This window comes from Colossoma macropomum, unplaced genomic scaffold (genome assembly GCF_904425465.1).
Source record: "Colossoma macropomum unplaced genomic scaffold, Colossoma_macropomum, whole genome shotgun sequence".
In the NCBI taxonomy this organism is placed as follows: Eukaryota; Metazoa; Chordata; class Actinopteri; order Characiformes; family Serrasalmidae; genus Colossoma; species Colossoma macropomum.
In genome coordinates, this window is record NW_023494805.1 from 31,281,233 (window position 1) to 31,291,903 (window position 10,671).

General features: G+C 43.1%; 1 protein-coding gene across 2 annotated transcripts in view; it reads right to left on the minus strand.

Moving 5' to 3' along the window:
* Positions 1 to 10,671, minus strand: part of acin1a (apoptotic chromatin condensation inducer 1a) — a 31,878-nt gene that overhangs the window by 18,483 nt on the left and 2,724 nt on the right. For both annotated transcript variants that reach the window (XM_036597824.1, XM_036597822.1), the window contains exons 2-5: positions 9,684 to 9,749; positions 9,459 to 9,570; positions 4,248 to 4,300; positions 567 to 4,061 (exon numbers count right to left, since the gene is read on the minus strand). In XM_036597824.1, the coding sequence (XP_036453717.1) occupies positions 567 to 4,061; positions 4,248 to 4,300; positions 9,459 to 9,570; positions 9,684 to 9,749 (3,726 nt within the window). The remainder of the gene's footprint in view (positions 1 to 566; positions 4,062 to 4,247; positions 4,301 to 9,458; positions 9,571 to 9,683; positions 9,750 to 10,671) is intronic.

A 10,671-nucleotide genomic window follows, 5' to 3' on the forward strand; every position in this document is an offset into this window, starting at 1 on the left:
TCAGCACCTCAGCCAGGGGTGACAGTGGCAAGGAAAAACTCCCTCAGAGCTGAGGAAGAAACCTTGGGAGGAACCAAGGCTCACATGGGGGGACCCATCCTCCTCTGGTCAAACTACGTACAAAATTATTATTCTACTAATATTAATAGTAGTAGTAGTAGTCTATATGATCTTGTTCACAGCCGCATGCCCGCTGCCCTTTATTCTGAAGTTAGTTATGCTATGTAATAGTATATTGTGACTATGTGTTGGACCATGACACTAGAGAGACAAGCTTGTGAATCGTAAATACAATTTATATGGCATGAAGGGGAGGCACAGTGGTTAGTGCTGAGGGCTAGCATTGTGTGTCCGATGAAACACGGAAAGCCAGCAATTGCATTTTTTCTTCACTCAACATACCTGACATGCAACATCACGCTCGGTAACAGGGAATAGGGAGGACGTCCTACCCACCCACTCAGGAGCCTCTCAAATGGCTCCATTTAAAGTTAAAGTCCGTTTAATGTTAAAACTCTCAAAATGTACAAAAAAAGTCAGAATGAGATAATTCCTGAACAACTCACCCTCAGACCACCTGACGGGGAGCACGTTTTATCCTGCGAGGAAGATGAACAACCAGAGGAACGTGATGAAGATGAAGATGCTGAGTCCGAGTCAGAAGAGGAGTCACTGGTGGACGAGCGCCGTCTTCCTCTCTTTTCATTCTTCCTTTCCCTCTCTTGCTGCCCTGGTGAGGAATGAGGGCATGAAGAGGTCTTCTTTACAGTACTTGCTTCCTTGGACAGCTCATGCTCAGCCTTCTGGCTTGATTCATTCTGTGAACCTTCACAGCCTGCCTTGTAGGGGGATGGTACCAGGGTGGTTTCACGTTCTACATTTATGTGTTTATCCTCTTCTGAAGACTTTCTTCGCACAGGTATATCAATCTCTGAGGTTTTCTTGTCTTGGTGATGAGATGCTGAGACAAAAACATCTTGCTTTGATAATTGTGGTGACGTTTGAAATACATGCTCCTCATTTTGAACTAGTTCTTTTGGTTTGCTTGGAGAACGGATGAGAGATGCAGACTGTGGCACTGAACTGTCAGAGAGGGGATGAGGCATTTTTAGTGGCGACGAAGCATCTTTCACGGGATCTCTGAGAAGACGAAACTTCTTGGAAGGGGACTGTGGAAATGAGGGAGTTTTAACAGCAGGTGAATGAGGCTCCACAGACTGATCTGTGGCCCCAGTTTGGGTCTCTTCGCCTTCCATTTGTCCTCCATCATGCTTCAAGGATGGAACACAGCTGTCACTTTCTTTCTCGCTCGTTGCTTTCCCGTCACTCGGCATAGTCTTCAAGCTCTCCTGCTCCTCTGACAAAGCTGCAGTTTCCTTCCCTTTCTCCTTCTTCAATAACTCCTCCCTCTCCAAAGCTTGTTCTCTCTCCTGTCTTTCCTTCTCCAGCCTATCCCTCTCCAAAGCTTCTTCTCGCTCCTTCCTTTCCTTCTCCAGCCTCTCCCTCTCCAAAGCTTGCTCTCTCTCCTGTCTTTCCTTCTCCAGCCTATCCCTCTCTAAAGCTTCTTCTCGCTCCTTCCTTTCCTTCTCCAGCCTCTCCTTCTCCAAAGCTTGCTCTCTCTCCTTCCTTTCCTTTTCCAGCCTCTCCCTCTCCAAAGCTTCTTCTCGCTCCTTCCTTTCCTTCTCCAGCTTCTCCCTCTCCAAAGCTTCTTCTCGCTCCTTCCTTTCCTTCTCCAGCTTCTCCCTCTCCAAAGCTTCTTCTCGCTCCTTCCTTTCCTTCTCCAGCCTCTCCCTCTCCAAAGCTTCTTCTCGCTCCTTCCTTTCCTTCTCCAGCCTCTCCCTCTCCAAAGCTTCTTCTCGCTTCTTCCTTTCCTTCTCCAGCCTCTCCCTCTCCAAAGCTTCTTCTCGCTCCTTCCTTTCCTTCTCCTGCCTCTCCCTCTCCAAAGCTTCTTCTCGCTCCCTCCTTTCCTTCTCCTGCCTCTCCCTCTCCAAAGCTTCTTCTCGCTCCTTCCTTTCCTTCTCCAGCCTCTCCCTCTCCAAAGCTTCTTCTCGCTCCTTCCTTTCCTTCTCCAGCCTCTCCCTCTCCAAAGCTTCTTCTCGCTCCTTCCTTTCCTTCTCCTGCCTCTCCCTCTCCAAAGTTTCTTCTCGCTCCTTCCTTTCCTTCTCCAGCCTCTCCCTCTCCAAAGCTTCTTCTCGCTCCTTCCTTTCCTTCTCCAGCCTCTCCCTCTCCAAAGCTGCTTCTCGCTCCTTCCTTTCCTTCTCCTGCCTCTCCCTCTCCAAAGCTGCTTCTCGCTTCCTTTCCTTCTCCTGCCTCTCCCTCTCCAAAGCTTCTTCTCGCTCCTTCCTTTCCTTCTCCAGCCTTTCCCTCTCCAAAGCTTCTTCTCGCTCCTTCCTTTCCTTCTCCAGCCTCTCCCTCTCCAAAGCTTCTTCTCGCTCCTTCCTTTCCTTCTCCAGCCTCTCCCTCTCCAAAGCTGCTTCTCGCTCCTTCCTTTCCTTTTCCAGCCTCTCCCTCTCCAAAGCTTCTTCTCGCTCCTTCCTTTCCTTCTCCAGCCTCTCCCTCTCCAAAGCTTCTTCTCGCTCCTTCCTTTCCTTCTCCAGCCTCTCCCTCTCCAAAGCTTCTTCTCGCTCCTTCCTTTCCTTCTCCAGCCTCTCCCTCTCCAAAGCTTCTTCTCGCTCCTTCCTTTCCTTCTCCAGCCTCTCCCTCTCCAAAGCTTCTTCTCGCTCCTTCCTTTCCTTCTCCAGCCTCTCCCTCTCCAAAGCTGCTTCTCGCTCCTTCCTTTCCTTCTCCAACCTCTCCCTCTCCAAAGCTGCTTCTCGCTCCTTCCTTTCCTTCTCCAGCCTCTCCCTCTCCAAAGCTTCTTCTCGCTCCTTCCTTTCCTTCTCCAGCCTTTCCCTCTCCAAAGCTTCTTCTCGCTCCTTCCTTTCCTTCTCCAGCCTCTCCCTCTCCAAAGCTGCTTCTCGCTCCTTCCTTTCCTTCTCCAACCTCTCCCTCTCCAAAGCTGCTTCTCGCTCCTTCCTTTCCTTCTCCAGCCTCTCCCTCTCCAAAGCTTCTTCTCGCTCCTTCCTTTCCTTCTCCAGCCTTTCCCTCTCCAAAGCTTGTTCCCTCTCCAGTCTCTCCTTCTCCAGAGCTTGTTCCCTCTCTAGTCTCTGTCTCTCCAAAGCTTGCTGCTTTTCTTCCCTTTCCTGTTGCACAATTCTCTCTCTTTCTTCTGCCTCTCTCTTAAGAGCTTCTTCACTTTGCTGCCTATCACGTCCCAAGGCTCGACGTTTCCTAACATCCCTGACAAGACCTACAGAATCCTGGCTCTGAGGAAAAGTGACTCCTTGTTTGGACATCATTGAGCCAGGATAGGACACATTAGCCATGTGCGTAAAGGCAGATAAATCTCCTTCTGGGTGGCCTCCATCTGGAAATGTGGAGGGAACGTCAGTGCTGTCGTCTTCCTCCTCACAACTACGTCGTCCTACTCCAGAGAAAGCCCCCTCTGACTCCATTTTCTGTGCGAGCAGGGTGAGTGGACGTGGCCTGCGTTCAGTAAAATCATTTGCTGGTTCAGGGCTGCTGCTACGACTACCGCTGCTAGAGCTTCCAGAGCCTGATGTGCTGGACGTGCGCTGTCTAGAAGACATTTCATCTGGACTTGGAGGACTCTGTTTCGGGGTGTCTGGGAGAGGGAAGGAAAGCTCAGGGGGAGGTGAGGGAGGAGGAGTCGGCTGCCTGAGCTGCACGGGAATGTGTGGTGGGGGCTGCTGCAGACGAGAACCCCCAGACTTCTCTCTTGTTGGTTGCCTTCTTGGCAGTTCTGCTCTGTTACTCTGTTGGGCACTCACGCTCCATTCTTCTTCCTCATCATTGTCATCTTCTCCAGCCTCGCTATCCTCATCACTATCAACAGGTACATGACTTGAAGTTGGATGCCTCTCACCCATGACCCTGACGGACCCCGGTGGGCCAAGTGTTGAGGGTGATGGATGTGCATTGCCGTCCCTTACTGTGACACCACGCCCCTCACCAACTGGGGCAACAGGTTTATTCTGGTCAACTAATGCAGGGGCAGAATCCTAGTGGAGAAAGATACATAAAACAATGAATGTGAGATTCAGATTAAAATCTCCTACATTATTATAAAAGCATACAACAATCAACAATCATATAGCTATAATAAAGTCTTGTTCACGTAAGTTTAGTATTTGTAGTCAAAAGAAACAACAAAACAAAGGTTGAACAGATAAAATAGTGAGTCTAACCTCATCTGGTGCAGAAGACGTGTTATCATTCGCCTCCGTATGGTCTTTCTGCTCTGTAAGAGACACATAAGCAGAAAAATTAGCCTATAACATGAATTGTATTGTAATTAACCCAGAACACAATCCATTTAATCCATGGATTGTATTCTGACTCAATCTTAACTAAACCTTGCAAACTTTGCTCTATTTGCATCGATCTACAAACTTGGAGATGTCACATTCACCCAAATTTGTCAGCGTAACCACCCTCCACAAGAAATTCTGCATTAACAGAATGGGAATACACACAGCAAACTCCTCCAGACGTTTCATATCACATCAAATATATGCAGACATGAAACTGTTTGTGTGTCACTACGTATTATGCACGGTGCTCTTCATGCAACGATCTGTTGTTTGCTTGGCAAGAATACAAGTTGGTTAAAATCAATTTCAAAAATAAAAACACTACTGGCAAAATTTGTTGACGATTAGTTGTTTTTTCAATGCTTATGCTTCCCATCTGACGCTGCATGACAATTACAAGGAAATACACGTAAGTGGAGATTCTATGCAGGGCTGTACGCAAGCAAAACAGTATGGAAACATCACTTTAGCATCATCTAAAAAGACTCAACTTTTTTCACCTGCCACAAAAGCATGACTGTCAAGCATGAGTAGAAAACACTGCATCCAAAGCAGAAACTCAGTGGGGTGAGGCTACATTCACACTGCAGCTAAAGGTGGTGGCTTCAGTTCTAATATAGGTCACCTTATGTGGTACTAAAATTCAATACTTGTCTAAGAAGTGTGGTCTCTGTCTAAACAGTCTGACTGGAATTTACTTTCACACCAACCCAGCTCAGCCTTCATCATGATTTCACACGTGCACAAGAACAGACACCAGACAGCAAAAGTCAACAAAATGGCCATTACAAAAGTGATGCGTCGCATCTTTTGTTTTTGAGGACGAATGAGTCCAGCGTGGGCAAAGTAAACAAATAAGGATTGCTTGTTTGCTCGCAAAGAGATGCAAACTCTGTGCCAAAACGGCTATCTATCTATCTATCTAGCGTAGGTACCCCTGTTATCGGCCACCTCAAAACAAAACATTGGGAATCTAAGCTAACTGTAAATAAATTAAGGCACTTTACTCACCCAAATCAATGTTTTTCGGGAGAGATACGTGTGTAGATTAATGTCCAAGAGTCATTTGACATGATGAGAAAACAGTTTTTTCAATAATAACGTTTTTGTTTACTTTGACACTAGTATCGCTAGAATGATGGGGGTCCCCCAATATCGGCCACCTCACTTCTGGTTTTCCGTAACTCATCTTTCAGCCTAGAATTCAGCGTATAAAATTGTAAAAAACATAAAATATATGTATATATTCGTTAGTAAAATGTGATGTTATTGCATTGTTTCATTATCCAACTTGATTTGCTTGTTTAACTAAGTATAGAGCACAGCTCTTTGCTGCGCGCCTGGTTGTGCCAGTCAAATGAGAAATCGTGTTTACGCATCATTCCTACCAGACTCAATGCCTTACAATGAGGTTAAGTTTGTCCTCTGTGGGCACCCTTACGCCATATACGTAACACCATGGCGGCAAACTTACCTCAGAGCAGAGAAAGCTAACCGATATGCTAACTTTCTACACAGACGAATATCCATCGTGGAATGAAAATGGGTTGTGTGTTCCATTTGTACACGCAGAATTACAACGTTATTAGTGATACTTAAATATTGTTTTCAGATATGATTTTTTGCTAGAATAAAGTTTAGATGCCCTTGTAAGGCGCAAGCTTATGTGTTTTGAATTTCGCCTGAGCAATTGGCGGAGAGAGAGAGAGGAATTGCGCAATGCGCGCAAGCGGCCGATTTTGGGGGACGGCTGATGTTAGGGGTAGCTATGTTATATATATATATATATATATATATATATATATATATATATATATATATATATATATATATATATACACACACACACACACACACACACACACACACACATTTTGGCACGGAGTTTGCACAGCAGGAAAATGAAAGCATCTTCCTTCCTTTGAAGCTTTCCTTTCTAAAAACAAGCAATGTTTCTGTAAATTTTGCTGAGCATGGTCATTGGAGTGTCTGCTGTTTCTCCTTCAAGTTTAAAATAACAGATCACACAGCTCATTTCACTGTGACATTAAAAGAGCCTATTAATCTCAAAGAAAATATTTCATCTTTTTACCCACTGCATTTTGTCTTTGCTTGGAAAAAAAGCAATTAGACTTTCAAGGCTGTGCATTACAGTAATTCTACTCCACCTCACGTCGGCCCAACACCACTTAATGGTGGTAAATTCACTGTTACGCACAGCCTCACATACTTACGGCTTTAGAATATCACAAAACAAACCCGTCTAATACAGTATTTTCAGATGAAAAAAAAAAAAAAAAGATGCAATTTTTTTATAAATGTAGTGGTACCTTCAGACCAAGTCCAGGTGTTTTTTTCTCTAAACACTCTAAAACTGCGGGAAGAAGATGGAAGAGGAAGAAGAAATGGATTCTTTGAGTAGTAGCGAGGATGAATGAATGTATTTTTCTTTTAAGACACCAACATACAAGCGACCATCGCAACCAATTCTGAAGGTATTTTCAATGTAAGTGGAAGAACTTGAGGCTTTTCTTCTGCTTGTTGCTCCTCTCGTTAAAATGGAGTGTTCGTTAATGAGAAAAGCTAACAGTTTGTGGTTCTTTGTGGGCATGATCAGACTAGGATACACTTCCGTCAGGGGTCTTTTACTGCCCTGTTGCAGCTCCACAGCAGATTTAGAATTAGATTTGTAGGTAAAAATAAAATAATCCTCCTTTGCAGTAAAATAAAGCTCTGCTGATCGTTCAACACAGTTTTAACAATAAATGGTCTTAAATGCTGGAGTTAATGAAGCCTATATCTGCTAATTCACCCTTTAACCCTGAAGTTTGGAGTGCTGGTCAACATAGAAACGCAGACAACAGTTTCATCTAGCTAGCAGCTAACGAAACAGCAAAGAGATATCTGCAATGAGAATCTGTCAAACACTAAAAACTCACAAAGCTAAAGATGAACGAGACGTTTTACAAGAAACTATTCCACTTTTGCAGAAAAGTTTCCTGCCAGAGATGCGAGAAAAGTGGCTTTAGCTGAGCTGAAAGTTTAAAGCAGAGCAAAGCAAGTCTGTGTTTTTGTTTATATGTTTTAGCCTATACTAGGACATTAGCACACAGACATATTTACAGCCAAGACGGTAAAATGAAAAAAAAAAAAAAGTTGGGGCTCTCAAGGTGGGTTGCTGACGTCCGACCTAGATAAACTATAAAAAAAAGGGGGCTTTGTAGAGTTACTGTAATGTACTAACCATCACTCCCCAGCCCCTCAGCCACAGTCCGCCATATATTTTTTTAACCTCTGCATTTTTCTAAGAGCCATACCGGCATCTTTGCGCGTCATGCATCAGGCACGGTTTTTTGAGCTGCAACCATGACAACAGAGCTCTGATTGGTCAGCCTGACTCTAAACACATCCGCACAATGCAGAAAACCGAGCCGGCTCCAATTTAAAAGAATTACACTGTGCCAAAGTCCATCAGTTTCAGTCTCAGCGTGAAACATGATATTAACCTACGTGTGTTTGATTTTAAAACTTGACGTGTTTTTTTTTCGGCCATAAAATTCAGACTCGGTGGGGAATAAGCCTTAAAGCAGGGGTATTTAATTAAAATTCAGTAACATCCAGTTAGAGAAAATTTTCTCAAGCAAAGGTCCGAACATCATAATGTCTAACTTGCAACATGATTCAGTGCCATATACTGCAGACTGAAGTAGCCTAGTAGGTATAGCAACATCTTATACAGTCAACAACTGAATGTCAAATCAAATAAAGTACAATTCAGTCTTATTTCAACGTTGTCAGTTTTCTCTTTTTAGAATGTCATGTAAAATAACTTCCGACTGCTGTTTCTCACCTTGTCTCTCCACTGTCTGTACATCACTCACTTGAGTCTCAGTGCTCATCGTAATGCACAGATCTTATTGGCTGAGGAGCGTCACGTGTGATATTTACAATGCATACGATTGGTCTGTGAGTTTCCCGGGATGCTAAACCGGTACAGTAAAAATCCTACGCCAATTGCAATAGGACCACCCTGTCGAAATTAAATAATTCTCCAGTTTATCGGTTTTAGGTCCAGGTCCGCATAGGACAGCGCCTGGGTCCGCCTATTAGTGACCTCTGTCTTAAAGGAACCTACATGACACATCTCACGCCTTTCCAAAGCTTTGTCTCTTGCTTCTCTATGACAACCATGTGCTCTAAGCGTCATGACTACAGCTCAGACTTCTCAATTTCTGCTTCAGTTTAAGGATTTCTCTGAAATATTATGACTGCATTTTAATACCAGAGAGCAATTTAGCAGATTAGGGTGTCTGAGCTTCTCACCACCATCCCAATATGTAAATGTGCACTTCACATTTCAAGACACCTTTCACTAGAAAGGTTTCCATCCAAGAGAATTTATGCAACAAAGCTTTAATGATTTGAAAAGTATGATGAATAAGGCGATAGCAATTACCAACACTTGATATTGGTGGATAAATTATTTGTTGATACTTGACTTGTTACAAATATTATAGTGAAAATGTTTGACAGGAAAACTACACTGCAAAACAACTTCCCAGAACTTTCTCATATGCAGTCATATCCCCATAAATATGCCCTACAGCACTAAAAGCATTCAAATTCTGCGGCATCATCTGTAAAAACGAAAAATGCAGGGAAGCCAAACAAAGGAAGATACACACACACACACACACACACACACACAATTTGAAATATACAATAAACTTTCCAATAACTTTATTATTCAATAAAGCAAAGGTCAGCATTTGTTTTCACAGGCATTTTATGGCTATGAAGTGAACTGGATGGAAATGAGCTGTGAGCAACAAAACACTTAAAACTGCTTCAATACAAATCTACAGAAATCTAGCTACTCTATTCTGCGAGGAAGTTACTCACTCTGCAGTGTCTTTAAAGGAAACCAGAGTCATCACCTCAAGCTACTCACAGTTTATCATACATTCCAATGTTTGATGTGTAAAAAATAATTTATAACTAACTTGAAAATAAACTCTTTGAATAAGCTGCACTAGCAACTCTGCTAAACAAGAAGCTGAAGTGACAAAACTGTTAAAAACTCACCATCGGTTTCAATCGCCTCGCGTGCCTCTCTCTCCAGACGCTGCCTCAGAAGTTCCTGTTGCTTTGCAAGGTACTGTTTAATGAAGCTGTTCTGACTCATCTCCTCCCCAATCTGATGCACAGACAGATTAAAAGAGGGTTTAGGTTCACTGATCACTTTTCTCCGAGACAAAGTATAGCTCAGATAAAGCATATATTACTCTGATGACAGCTAGTTTGGCTTACCTGCGAGTTTGGCTGAAGACCAACATGATGGGTCGAGGTTCTCTGCAGGTTCTCCAGCATGAGAGCCTGAAACGATTTCACAGATGTAAATCCAGTTCATCCTTCTACATAACATACATACTTAAATGAAAGCACGAAAGAAAAAAAACGCGCTGCATCCTTTTTACCACACCAAAACAGGCTGTTTGAAATAAGGACAACTTTCATTTCAGAGAAATAAATAATAAAAAGCTGTTTCAAAGGAATCCACTGGCAAGCGCAGCACACTAGGCTGACTCCTTTTTAAGAACGTGAATTTAATTCAACATGCAGATTATCAAGGAAAACACAAATATCTGCATTTACTCACAGACTAGTGAGTTAAAAATAAGTCTGTAATGACTTGCTACTCAAATTAACTCAGCATTCAGCATTAGATCTAAATAAAACTACAAACATCTGGCTACTCATTAGGGATGGCCTGATACCACTTTTTCTTAACCAACGCTGACATTGAAACCTCCAGTATTGCCCAATTAATCCAATATTTTTTCTTTCAAAACTACCATGCATTAAAAAAACAACAAATTGTAATTGAAGCACTTCGATCAAGATCAGCATCTAAAACTAGACCATCATGCTCCCCCTGCTGAAACTATTCAAACACTCTACACAGCTCAAAAATATTTGTTCAGACCACACAGGACCAGACAGCTCAGGTCAAGCTCTGAAGTAATTTCCCAAATATGTTTTGGGCTCAGGTCGGGCCCAGATTCTCACAGCCTGGCTACAGCATTTATTGTTCAATGTTACATTTCCTCAACATTACTAGTTTCCTTTAGTTTATTCTTTCTCTCTACTTTCATTACCTTAAAACTGGGGCACTGGAGTCACTCACTCATACTGACAGAATTAGGCATGTAGGTCCACCAGACCCAGCTCGTGAAAAAATGGACGTGCGAGAAATAAAAACAGAAAATCGACTGAGTAGAGTATTTTGCAATCAGCA